This window comes from Podarcis raffonei, chromosome 4, assembly GCF_027172205.1.
Source record: "Podarcis raffonei isolate rPodRaf1 chromosome 4, rPodRaf1.pri, whole genome shotgun sequence".
NCBI lineage: Eukaryota > Metazoa > Chordata > Lepidosauria > Squamata > Lacertidae > Podarcis > Podarcis raffonei.
Genome location: NC_070605.1, coordinates 27,465,283 through 27,478,724, shown reverse-complemented (window position 1 = coordinate 27,478,724; position 13,442 = coordinate 27,465,283). Strand labels below are relative to the sequence as shown.

The 13,442-nt window shown below is 45.2% G+C and overlaps 1 protein-coding gene across 2 annotated transcripts; it reads right to left on the bottom strand.

Annotated features, from left to right (window-relative positions):
- Positions 1–367: 367 nt before the first annotated feature.
- On the bottom strand, positions 368–10,200 carry POLR1D (RNA polymerase I and III subunit D). Of its 2 annotated transcripts, XM_053385945.1 has the most exons (4): positions 10,026–10,200; positions 5,509–5,610; positions 3,332–3,406; positions 368–1,848 (listed from the first exon to the last, which is right to left on the bottom strand). In XM_053385945.1, the coding sequence occupies exons 1-4, from the start codon at positions 10,049–10,051 to the stop codon at positions 1,563–1,565; spliced, it is 489 nt and encodes a 162-aa protein (XP_053241920.1). In that variant the 5' UTR covers positions 10,052–10,200; the 3' UTR covers positions 368–1,562. The 2 variants fall into 2 exon arrangements, with proteins under 2 accessions (XP_053241920.1, XP_053241921.1); XM_053385946.1 differs by lacking the exon at positions 5,509–5,610 and having other exon boundaries at positions 10,026–10,196.
- Between the last annotated feature and the right edge of the window lie 3,242 nt (positions 10,201–13,442).

Here is a 13,442-nt window from a genome sequence, read left to right as displayed (position 1 = left end):
CACAGGTGGGAATAATGCTATGTTCTCTAGTCCTGTTTGGGGCTTCCCATCAGCATCTGGTCACTGTGAGAGCAGAATGACACTAGAGGTGTCATTGGCTTGAGCCAGCAGGCTTGTTTTATGCTATTAAGTGCTTTTGAGTACATTAAGGACTGAGACTGTACTAAAACAACTATTTTAAAGTTAACATTTCAAAGCTTAAGACCTCTTTTTCTCCCCCCCCCCCAAGAAACAAGTTCTAGGATGACCATTTGCAGTACGCTTAATAAACCGAATATGTGTTTTGTTTATCTTTGGCAACAGAATGTGTATTAATTCCCAAAGACTTATGAATCTGTTAACATATAAAGGAAATGTACACAATGCATTTTAGTAACACAGTTCAAGTTTAATGTTAACTCAGGAAAACTACCCAAGGTTGAAAACAGCTTAACCATACAAACAACTTTGCCTAAGGATTTAAATGTTAATGTTTCCATACAATAGAGAAATGACAAGGATCAATTATCTGCAGGTAAGGGAACACTGAGAACTTGACCAATACAACTGTAACTAGACTGCAGTCAGACTTTAGGTGGCAATTGTCTGTATTGTTTTGCAAAAGCATTCAGCGATTTGTGATGAAAAATGTATCCCTCAAGACTTTTCATTCCATTGCCATTCAAGAGATGTCCCAATGCAGTTGCATTATTGATCCTTCACAAATCATCATTTACACCAATGGATGCAAAACAATGAAATCCAATTTCAGATCCAGCCCACAGCTGTGATTTCACAGGTTCCAAGGGTACACACAACTCTAGGTCAAAAAAGGGTGCCAGCATTCACTTCAGCATTGGGAAATATTCTGTGCACACAAACAGATAACATGTCTGATGCCTTCTCCCCAAGTTTGAAGTGAATGAGGATCTATTGTTCATGCAGAGTTCCATGTGGGCACTGGAGTTCCCACATGGAAAGAGTCACTCAGTCTGGGTAGTTTGTTTACCAATATACATTTTGCCTAACCTGCATTTACTTATCTGTAATATCCAGGTTCCACATCAGTCATTTTCAGGTTACAAGCACAGTAAACTTATTCAAATTCATCTATGTGCAGGCCAAGAAGCATATCACATTTTCTGTACCTGGAGTATCTTTTTGTTTAGTTTTTTTGCTTTTTCAAACTAAGATTTAGTAGCTTCCTTGAAGGAATTGGGAAGCAAAATAACTTACCATGTACCGAATACACTTCCTTGTATATTTGTCTAAATAAATTGTTTCCAAACGGTTTGTGCAAAGCACTAAACATGTTACAACTATACAAAGTAACAACTTTAATTGGTTGAAGACTGGAGGGCAGGGGGAGAAACAGAAGGAAGATACTGACAACTTTAAAGAATACAAGAACTCCTCAAAGAAAGTTCATGAGAAGTGGGATTTGCTTGTCTCTAAAAAGCTGTTGCCAACATGGACATCTGTACTGAACAATGCCCTCTATTACAAAATAGTTAAACATTCTCACCCACCCACCCAAACAGTTCAGTGTTTAATTTCATTCTTGGAATGGCACGGGTTCCTCCTCATTTGCCTGATCGCTGTTCATGCTTGTCCTTTGAGTGCTGGTTCCTGTTCCGGTGGTGCCTAGGAGGAGAAGAGCTTACCCTTCTTCTGGACCGAAAGCTAGGTTTGTATGGGTGGGATCTGTGTCTGTTTGGCTTGCTTTCCTCCCTGCTCTGGTTTGGTTCAGATTCCTTATCGTCTTCTTGGTGGTTTTGTCCCTGCTCTTGCTCCTTCGGGGAGTGCAATGTGTTCTTAATAGTATTAATCAGAAACCTTTTATTTGTGCTGGCAAGAGGGCACTTCATCCTGTATTAGAAAGCAACAACATAAATATCTCACACAAGAGGCACAGATGCTGCGAATATCCAAATCAAGTAGCTCAACTATGCACGCTTTTGGCTTTCCTTGCATGCCACCTAGTGTAAACTTGGAGTACAGAAAGAAACAATCAAGACGTTTGCCTTGTAACACTGGCTTCAAAGCAACAGCCAGATTCTATACAGAGGAGATATATATTAAGATAACATGGTAATATTTTATGACACAGATTTCACAGCCACACACCTGAGAAAAACATCACATGAGCTACAAATTGTATTCTATTGTTGTCTTCCACAGCCCCAAGACAGTTTAAAATGCTAAAGAGTTGAGAGTATTGGTGGTGCCTTGTTGGCATTTGCCATTCCTCCTCTTTGGTAAATGGCTACATGAATACTCCTTTTGCTTGAGTGCTCTGGAGATGGTAGAAAGTCCACTCTTAAAAAAAAAAAAAAAAGTGTGCCAGTGGTAGCACACATTATTTGCATGCAAATAGTTTCGGGCTAATTTCCTGGCATCTCCAGCTAAAAAGCAGAGCTAGGAAGGACTTTTGCTTGAGACCTCAGAAAGTCACTGCCCATCAAAGCAAGTTAATAAGAAACGCAGTTCAAGAATGCTTTGAACTTGGGACCTTGATAAAGAACAGGCTTTAAAGCAGTAGGGTTCATTGAAACAATTATTTCAATATGGTAAAATTAAGAAACCCTGCATATTCTACATTTCTAAGCAGTTGCTAGAAGTCCAATTTATGCTGCTCATCAAATCACACTGTTGCTGTTAGGAATCTCTGACAACTTTACCTTGAACCTTTGGACATAGCCACCTTTCTCTTCCCCTGCCTCAAGGCCCGTTATTTATCTTAGAGAAAGGGAACGAGATGGAAGAGGTTCTAGAAGAGCTTGCTTCCACATTGGGTTTGGGATAATCCGTAGAGAGGAAACAAGCTCTGCTGGTTTCTTGAGGCATCTCAAAGGATAAGGAAAATGGTAAAAAAAAAGGGGGGGGAAGAGTGGTGGCAGAGTTGGACACCTCTTGAAGCAACTAATGGAATGCTTATGCACTGGGGTGTTCTACTACTTTCAACAGCACAGAAACATAGGAGTATTTTGCCAGGAAAGTGCAAAAATGTTGCCTAGCATGGTCCATGGTCACTAACTGTAACAGACTATGTTTGCTTTCAGAAAAATGAACGTTTGCTCTAACAGGAATTACGTGGACTTAATTCTCATTAATTTCAATGGAATTTATTGCATGTGCACTTAACATAAAAGAGCAAAAGATTATCATCCAATTCAGTTACGGAAGATTAACAATGCTGTCTATGCATGTTCAATATAACATATTTCCCACCGTGTCCAGTGGGGCTTACTCTCTAATAAACATATTTACGATTGCAGCCACAGTGTCTGTTTCCCCCCCAAAAATTGTATTTTAGAAAAACACCAAGATTGGTTTAGCTTCAATAACTTACCAGCCCATGGCTCCCATAGTTTCTGCTCTGGTTTTCCCACGCTTGGCCTCAGTTAGAAGTTCTTCCACTGCCTTCCTAAACATTTAAGGAGATTAAAAATAATAATTAAATTTGATCAATTTTTTCAGTATTGGCAGATTATTTTTTGCAGTTGTTGATGGAAAAAGAAAGCTAGTGCAAACTACTGACCCACTGCAAGCTCATTAAAGCTACTGTTCTAGAATCAAAACAAACTGAAACTGTAAAGTAAGCATTTAAAGGGTGTTTATCCTCATTCAATTACCCATTTCTCTCTTTAACAGCTTAAATTGCACAAGTCGCCATACAGACCTGCAAGATACAACCATTTCTTTTCAAACAGCAGTTTATCCAGAGGAAAGACCGAAACTGGGATGGAAAGAATCAGCACCCAATGGGGGATGGAAGCAATCTCACTCCATTTATTTATTTATTTATTTATAACTATTTATTCCCTAAATGGGAATGCTTTAAAGAAAGGGAACGTGCAAAAAGTGTTCAGTGCAACAAATAGATGGAAGTAAATAAGTCTACAATGGTACCTCGGGTTACAGAATCTTCAGGTTACAGGACTCCACTAACCCAGAAATAATACCTCAGGTTAAGAACTTTGCTTCAGGATGAGAACAGAAATTGTGCTCCGGCGGTGCGGCAGCAGCAGGAGGCCCCATTAGCTAAAGTGGTGCTTCAGGTTAAGAACAGTTTCAAGTTAAGTACGGACCTCCGGAACGAATTAAATACTTAACCCGAGGTACCACTGTATTCAGTCAACATATCAAAGACAGTTTAAAATGGTCAGTTCTGCACCACTGTTTAACAAACATACGCTGTTATGAAGAGGAAATTTGATTTAAATTGGTCTTTACCGTTGCCACTTTAAATTGCTTTGATTTAAATCCCTCCATCCTGCTATCCTTCTTTGAAGGCTTCTACCTCTCAGCCCCAATTACTTTCTCCTTTTCCCCTTATCCAGCTTTAGGACTTCTTATGCCATTAGCTTCTGTACCTCCCCAGGAGTTCTTAAGCCTCCTGTTCCTAGGCCTTGCATGAGGCTTTTCCAAATCCCAACTGCCAAGATAACTGTCCAAGGTGATAAAGTGAGTGCAGTGCTGTGATTATTCCCCAGGCACTTAACCAAAGTGAATAGGAAAAGATGAGGAATACAGGAGGATGCTACACTTAGAATGGGCCTGTCCCTGCCCCATAGAAGAACTCTGAATCACATCTTAGTATTTTAAGGCCATGAGGCAAGTAATATGAGAACCTCTGTTGAACTGCTGGCTTGCCTACTAGCTTTGCTTCAAGATGTCCTGAAATGGATGCCAAATCCTTTAGGACTCCCATCTAGCACATTATCTGTTTCCATGCAGGATCCACCTATTGGTCCCACATGCTTCCTTTAAAGTCTTTCAAAAAGGAATTCCAGAGTGGGTAACAATAAAATATACATAAATGGCCAGCATAAATGGGGCTTCCCTTGAAGATGGTCTGAAAGCTGTGGCTGATGCAGAATGCCACTGCCTGGATGTTGTTGAGCACAGTGAGATGGGATCATATTGCATCAATCCTGAAAGAACAGCACTAGCTGCCAGTGAGCTACTAGAACCAATTCAAGGCATTGGTACTAATGTACAAAGCACTAAATGGCTGAGGACCAAAGTACTTGAAGGATCACCTTCCTTACTACCAGCCAACCCAAGTTTTAAGACTGCCTGGGGAGGGTTTGCTGGTGGTACCTTTGAGCGCAGTCCACAAGGCTACCATATCATGCAGGGCCTCCTTGGCAGTAGCACCCTAGTGATGAACTCCCTATAGGAAGTCAGTTGCCCCCTACACTGGCATTGTTCAGGAACATTGTTCAAAACTTATTTGTTGCTGCATGCCTTCAGAACCTAAACGAAAATGGTGTTACCTCTTCATGATCTAACATGCTGTTAACTGTTATACCCATTATATTTTGTTGATATGCGGTTTTAATTGTGATTTTAAGTTTGTGTTTAATTCGGCTTTATTATGAATGTTAGCCACTCTGCAAGAGCCGGTTTCAAGATAGATAAATAAATGCCAACCTAAAACAAGGCAAATACATTGCATGCTTTTTGGGTTATAACTGGACCTAACACTCCTGCAAAGGTCTGGGTGAATAGCCAAGGCTTTACCTGATGCCAGAGTTCCTGTACCTCAACAGTCGTGCATGGATGAGAGTCCACACTAACTGATCTAGAAACATCAATTTGCTCAAAGTAACAAAGCCTGCAATTCTAAGCACACCAAGATGTTGCAGTAAGAGCTATTGAGCAGTTTACTCTTCTAAGTAAAGATGCGTAAGATTGTACTGGAAAAATACCTAAATATTTAAATATATTGACATTATTATTACTACTACTACCACATTAATTATTCTATATACTTTCACTACAACTACTACCAAATACTGCTATGCTAATGCTGTGATTCTTAACCCATTTACCTGGGGGTAAGGTCCATGGAACTCAATGGAATTTACTTTTCATCACAGTGGCTTGGGCATTGTCAACTTCAGTACAGTACTGACTTTCCACCCCCACCCTGCTTAGGTGCCGAGCCGATTTGGGCTCGCCCGCAGAGGCTGATGGACCCTGATAGATTCCGCCAAGCCTTGCGGGACCTTGCTCCCCCTGGCGACTCATTGACTGAGCTTGTTGAGGGCTGGAATATCCAGCTCCTGGCAGCCATCGATGAGATCGCACCGAAGCGCCCTCTGCGACCCCGCAGAAACCGGGCTCCCTGGTTTACCGAGGAGCTCCGGAAAATGAAGCGGGACCTCAGACGGCTAGAGCGAGTATGGCGGGGTGCCCGTGACGGAGCCTCAAGAACATCTTATAGGGCTTTTATGAAAACCTACGAGATGGCGGTGAAGGCTGCTAAGAAGTCTTACTTCTCGGCCTCCATTGCATCCGCTAGCTCTCGCCCGGCGCAATTATTTAGTATAATCAGGTCTTTAACGTCCCTTGAAGGACAGCCAAACTTAAATAACAATTTGACACACGGCTGTGAGGCATTTGCGAGCTTTTTTGCGGAGAAGGTCTTGTTGCTCCGCCATGACCTCCCTGCCAATTTGGATACAATAAAGGAACTGGAGGCCCCTCGACTGTCCTCGGGTCCAGTATTGGACCACTTTGACTGGATATCCCCAGCCGATGTGGACAGACTCCTCCGAGCTGGAAAGCCCACCACCTGTCCTCTTGACCCGTGCCCGTCTTGGCTGATTAGAGCGTGTCCAGACGAGGTGCGGGCCCTCCTGGGGGATATCATCAATTTGTCCCTTGGCACGGGGACATTCCCAGGGGAACTGAAGGAGGCAGTGGTGCGCCCGCTCTTAAAGAAAACATCATTAGATCCTTTAGATCTATCCAATTACCGCCCGGTTTCGAATCTTCCGTTCCTGGGTAAGGTGATTGAGAGAGCGGTTGCTGAACAGCTTGGTGGGTTTCTGGATGAAACATCGGCTCTGGATCCATTCCAGTCTGGTTTCCGCGCTGGTCATGGGACCGAGACAGCTCTGGTTGCCCTAACAGATGATCATCGTAGACAGCTGGATCGAGGCGGGTCGGGGCTGCTGATTCTTCTAGATCTGTCAGCAGCTTTTGACATGGTCGATCATGAACTTCTGGACCACCGCCTTGCCGACGTGGGGATCCAGGGCACAGTCCTTCAATGGCTGCGCTCGTTTCTCTCTGGTCGGGGACAGAGGGTGGCGCTTGGGGGGGAATTGTCATCGCGCCACTCCTTGGTGTGTGGAGTACCTCAGGGTGCGATACTCTCCCCAATGCTTTTCAACATCTTTATGCGCCCCCTCGCCCAGCTTGTCCGGAGTTTTGGGCTGGGTTGCCATCAGTATGCCGATGACACCCAACTCTATCTGTTGATGGATGGCTATCCTGACTCGGCCCCAGACACACTGACCAGATGTCTGGAAGCTGTGGCTGGATGGTTACGTGGGAGCCGGTTGAAGCTAAATCCTTCGAAGACAGAGGTCCTGTGGCTGGGACGGGACGATATGGGATTGGGGGGGCAACTCCCATCTCTTGCGGGGGCGCAGTTAGTGCCAGCACCGTCCGTTAAGAGTTTGGGTGTAATCTTCGACACCTCCCTTTCCATGGAGGCGCAGATTGCAGCTATAACAAAGGCGGCATTTTTCCATCTCCGCCAAGCTAAGCAGTTGGCTCCTTACCTCTCTCGCCCTGACCTAGCCACTGTGATCCACGCGACGGTCACCTCCAGACTGGATTATTGTAACTCGCTCTACGTGGGGCTGCCCTTAAGACTGACCCAGAAACTCCAGCGGGTGCAGAATGCTGCAGCGAGACTCCTTACGGGGTCTTCGCTGCGAGATCACATTCATCCGGTGCTATATCAACTGCACTGGCTCCCGGTGGAGTACAGGATCAGGTTTAAGGTGCTGGTTTTAACCTTTAAAGCCCTATACGGCCTAGGACCCTCGTACCTACGGGACCGCCTCTCCTGGTATGCCCCACAGAGAAACTTACGGTCTTCAAATAAAAACATCTTGAAGGTCCCAGGCCACAGAGAAGTTAGGCTGGCCTCAACTAGAGCCAGGGCTTTTTCGGCTGTGGCTCCGACCTGGTGGAACACTCTGTCACAAGAGACTAGGGCCCTGCGGGACTTGACATCTTTCCGCAGGGCCTGCAAGACAGAGCTGTTCCGCCAGGCCTTTGGCCAGGGCACAGCCTGACTGCCTCCCTCGGCAATCTTCGCGGAGCTCTGGCCCAATGGTGGCCAGTGGCTTGAATTTAATTAATTTATAATGAATGATTTTAGAGTGTTGTTTGTGTTGTACTTTTGTATTGTTTTATTGTTGTTAGCCGCCCTGAGCCCAGCTTCGGCTGGGGAGGGCGGGATATAAATAAAATTTATTATTATTATTATTATTACTGGACTACTGCAATGCACTCCACAAGGGGCTTCCCCCGTGGTCCGTTTGAAAGCTGTAGTTAGTGCAAAAGGCAGCAGCACAATTGCTGACAGGAGTAATAATCTGCCAGTGTATTACATCTGTGCTTAAAGCTGTACATTGGCTGCCAGTTTGCTGCTGGGCTGAGTTCAAGGTGTTATTATTAGTATACAAAGCCCTGAATGGCTTGGGACCAATTTACTTACCCCATACAGAGGTGGATTTAGGAGACCCCAACTGGTTCAGTCGCATGGGGTGCGGAGCCTCAGGGATGCTGCAACTATGCTTTAGAATGGAGCATGAGATGTGGGGAGGGGGCACCAAATTTTGGTGTTGCACAGGGTGCTGCTGAAATTTGAGACCCAAGCTCCGCCACTGCCCCACACAGACTTTGATCACTTTCAACTGCAGAAATTGCACTTCTAGAAGTCCAAGAAGTGAATGTTCTGCATTTGGCAGTACCTATAAAGTACTTTTGGGACGCGGGTGGTGCTGTGGGTTAAACCACAGAGCCTAGGACTTGCCGATCAGAAGGTTGGCGGTTCAAATGGCCGCGACGGGGTGAGCTCCCGTTGCTCGGTCTTGTTGCTCTGTCCCAGCTCCTGCCAACCTAGCAGTTCGAAAGCACGTCAAAGTGCAAGTAGATAAATAGGTACCGCTACGGCGGGAAGGTAAATGGCATTTCCGTGCGCTGCTCTGCTTCGCCAGAAGTGACTTAGCCATGCTGGCCACATGACCCGGAAGCTGTACGCTGGCTCCCTCGGCCAATAAAGCGAAATGAGCGCTGCAACCCCAGAGTCGGCCACGACTGGACCTAACGGTCGGGGATCCCTTTACCCTTTACCTTTTTATAATGTACTTTGGAAAACTCTGCCTATTGATGTTAGGCAGGCAACACTTTTAGACACCCGCTGAAAACACTTCCGTTTTGGCAGTTTTATCCAGACATATGGTTCGGTTACATCTGTTTTTACAGATGTTCCGTTGCTTTTTTAACAGTTTTAAACGTATTTTTATTTTTTATCGTATTTGCTATTATTATTATTATTATTATTATTATTATTATTATTATTATTATACTACACATGCACTTGCCACCCATGAGCTCCTCCGGGAGGGTGGGATATAAACGAAATAAACGAACAAAATAACAAATATTAGGCGTGTACTCAAGTACTCGAGATGCATAGCGATAATTAATAAAAAAGTCACTGCTGTGCGGAAGATTGAAGGGAGGGCAATAAAATGCGAGACCTCGACATTCCAAAGTCTGTCTTGAAGCTCGCTCCGCCATAAATATAAATAAAGGGCCGAAAAAAGCTGCAGCTTTAGACACGCTGCCCAACCAGGGAGTAAGCACCGTTGAATTCAGCAGGGCGTACTTCCAAGGAGGCAACGTATACAGGATTGCAAGGCCGGCCTGCGAGGGGAAACCATGTTTATTACGTAATAAACGGTATTTTTTAAAGTCGGCCTGCCGAGGTCCCCCCCCCCCACACCGCTCGCTTCTCCCCGTTGGATTTAAGTCAAGGCGCTGGTTCCGCTTCTAGACAGGCGCCCACCGACTCACGAAAGCAGCTTCTGCGCAGCGCAACGATGGAGCCCTTTTTCCTGAGGCCTACCTTGGAGCCTCACCACTGCGCACCTCCGCCTATTCGAGGAGTAACCCTCCGCCTTCTCCCGCCCACCCCCCCGGCGCCTCTCCCCACCTGCCAGCCTCACCTCTCCAGCTCCGAATCCTCCGCCATGGCGGCCGGTGGGGTCGGTCGCTCGGTTGTCCGGCCTGGCTGCCTCTCAAGCGCCTCCGTCGCCCGTCATCTCTTCCTGCCCCAGCGGCGGAAACGGAGATGAGCGCTCGCGACAAGTCCAAGCAGCCGCTCGCGATGACCCCCGGGAAGGGGGAGGAGGCTCCTCTTCAAGGCGAAGCGGAAGCGCCGCCCTTCCCCCGCTACCCATTGCCTGCTTTCCCGGGCAGGAGGGGGGGAAAGGTTGGCCGTTCACACGTTACGGATCTCGCTCCACACGGCGGGCACCCGCGAAGGTTGCCTTGCATTGGCGTTCGCGCCCTAGGGTGCTGCTCGGGCCGCAGTCCTACGCACGCTCCATGATTCATCCCAGCCAAAAAAACAACAACAACCCAAAAGCTTTGCGCTTCTTTCTTTGATGGTGATGTTGGTTTGTTGATTCACGGTGTATGTTCCCCTCCACACACACTCCCTGTATTGTTTCGGCATGATTAATCACCTTTATAACACCACCCTGTCATCTGTATGGATAAAGGGTGGGTTATACTTAACTTTTAGTACATGATTTGCAGGTTGCAACCATACACACTGAACTGAGAGTAAGGTGGTGTACGCACCCTGTATTTAAAGCACATCACACACACACCAATAATTGTGGAAACCCTCGTTTATCCCCCATGGAGCTACAATTCCCGGCACCCATAATACACCACAGTTCCGAGGATTCTGCGGACGGGGGAGAGCTATTCAGTGTATGGTGTATTTGCAGCCTATGTCCCACTGAACTCGCTGGGAAATGACCGGAGCAGGCAAGGCATAGGATTGCAGTGCGATAGATCTGTGGCTGTAGTGCAGGGTGGCGGCCTTTTTCAGCCCAAGCACCACATTCCTTAATGAGGGCTGCATTCCCATTGTTGATGGAGCCAGATGCAACAGCAAGGCACAGCAATGGATGCAGCTCCTATGTTTGCACGGTAGGATACATTCCAGCCACGCAAAAGTTGGAGGTTTCTGCTTATGCATACAACTATACAGTGGTACCTCGGGTTACAGACGCTTCAGGTTACAGACTCCGCTAACCCAGAAATAGTACCTTGGGTTAAGAACTTTGCTTCAGGATGAGAACAGAAATCGCATGGTGGCAGCAGCAGGAGGCCCCATTAGCTAAAGTGGTACCTCAGGTTAAGAACAGTTTCAGGTTAAGAACGAACCTCCAGAACGAATTAAGTTCTTAATCCGAGGTACCACTGTACTATGCACCTCTACAAACTCCCTTCAAGGCAAGCAAGAGGCATGATCACAGCTTAAAAGACATTCTGGTCAGGTCAAAGTACTCAAGGAGTGTGGGGCCTGGAGAGAAACCATATTTGTTCTCTGAAAATGAGGCTCCCTGCCTCTCCTGTAAAAACTTACGCTACAATAAAGCTGTTCAGTGTTTTAAAGGCAGTGATGAGGAGCCTCCAGATGTTATTGGAATCTAACTCCCAACAGCCCCAGCCAGCAAGGCAAATGAAGATGATGGGAGCACATTTTGGAGGACCAGAAATTCCACATTCTTGCTTGAAAGTGGCTCAGAACACTTGGGTTTATGTAATCCAAGAAAATATTCTTGGAAGCAAGTCCCTTTGACATCAATGTAGTCTGCTTCTTGGGTAAGCATGGCTGAGAATGGGTTGTAACTGAATTTTCCTTGTAACTGAGTCACACCCTGTAGTATATTTGTAATGTGAAAAAGCCAGTTATAGGGTTCCATTTTGAGAGCCTTAAAAAAAAAAAACCACTACAAAACACATAAACAACACAATCCTGCACAGGTTTACTCAGAAGTAGCCCACATTATCTTCAGTGGGTAAATGTGTTTTGGACTGCAGTCTAAAATAATTGGTACTATTTTTGTTGTTGCTGGCATCCGTCTGTCTTGGGAGATGATGGAAGAGTGAACCTTTGGAGGTAAATTAAACCTGTTGGAGAGAATTTATTTAGTAAGTCTGGTACTAAATAACACAGCTAATAAAGTTGCTTATTTGATTTGTAAACCACACTTTAAATATATAGCTGATTAAGCTAATAAAAATGATATTTGGTTCATACAATAAATAGTAACCCATTAAAAATGCAAAACTTAAATGCAGAAGCCAGTAACCCCACATCAAATCAATGCAACAGTGACCACAGTAGAGATCTTAATTCCATCACAGTATACATAAACAACTAACTTGGTCCCAAAGGACTTATTTAAAAGCCATGTCTGAAACTCAGTAATGAGGTAGCCAACCACACTTCTTGGGAGGGAATTGCACAGATGAGGTGCCATAACTGACACAAGTGATCATCGAATGAGCAATGCTTGCTGTGAGGATAATGGGAAGAGTCTCTTCAGCAGATCTTAAAGCATGGGCTGGCAGTTAATTGGGACAAGTAACTAAGACCCAAGTAGTTCAGAACTATATAAGTTAGCATTTGGACTAGTAGCACAAACTAGCACAGTTTGCCCAGAGCTGATGTAATATGGTCCCATTTAGAAGCACCACTTACTAATGGTAGCCATGTTCTGCACCAACTGAAGCTGCTGGACTGTCTTCATATGTAAACTCCCTGTTTACAATACAGCATCACACCAATCTAAACATAAGGTTACAAGAACAGTGGTATGCCAGTCTGTGAAAAGCCATAGCTAGAACTCGGCACTCACTGCCACCGAGGTTCCCTAGGCAGTTCAGAATCAAAGAGTGCCTCCAACTATGAACATGCTTTCTCAGATGGGAGTGTGATCCTATATAGAAGAGGCTTTCTCCTCAGATTCTGAACATGACTATCACCCATTCACAGTACCATTTAGCATCATTTTATTGGTCCTCATCCAGCTCATTACTGCCTCCAGACACCAATCTTGCACCTACAGAGATTCACCTAATTTAGATGGTATGAAGAGATAGAGCAGGGTGTCCATGCAACACATGATACTTGAATAAGCTTTAGGGTGGACATGCTGCTAGGGAACCCACTTCAAAGTGTCCCAGTAGTAGGAAGCCATGCTTTGTATTTAATTGCTTTAAGAGTTGCCTCACTTAATCCATCTATTTTCAACAACAGTCATCCAGAGGCCTCTGAATGCTCACAAGCAGCATGATAAGGAAGACACCACCACTCTCTTAATAGAACTCATTGCCACAAGATGTGGTGCTGGGTGCTGGCTTAGAGATAGTTTTAAAAGAGAAATAGATCAATCCATTGAGGATATTTCTGTCAATTGTGATAAGGCAGGATAACAAAATCCAGATGAGGAATGGCTGTTGTCTAAGTGGACTTCCTAAAGGCACCTGACTGGTGCTTACAAAAAACAGTATGCTGGCCTAGATGGAGCTTTATTATATGACCCACCAGGGCTCTTCTT

Excerpts from the sequence above, each read along its gene's own strand:
- POLR1D (XM_053385945.1), bottom strand. The coding sequence starts at position 10,051 with ATGGCGGAGGATTCGGAGCTGGAGAG. Across the intron at positions 5,611-10,025 it reads GAGGATTCGGAGCTGGAGAG|AATTGCAGGCTTTGTTACTT; the intron begins GTGAGGCTGGCA and ends TGGTGTGCTTAG. Across the intron at positions 3,407-5,508 it reads TACAGGAACTCTGGCATCAG|GAAGGCAGTGGAAGAACTTC; the intron begins GTAAAGCCTTGG and ends TTAAATGTTTAG.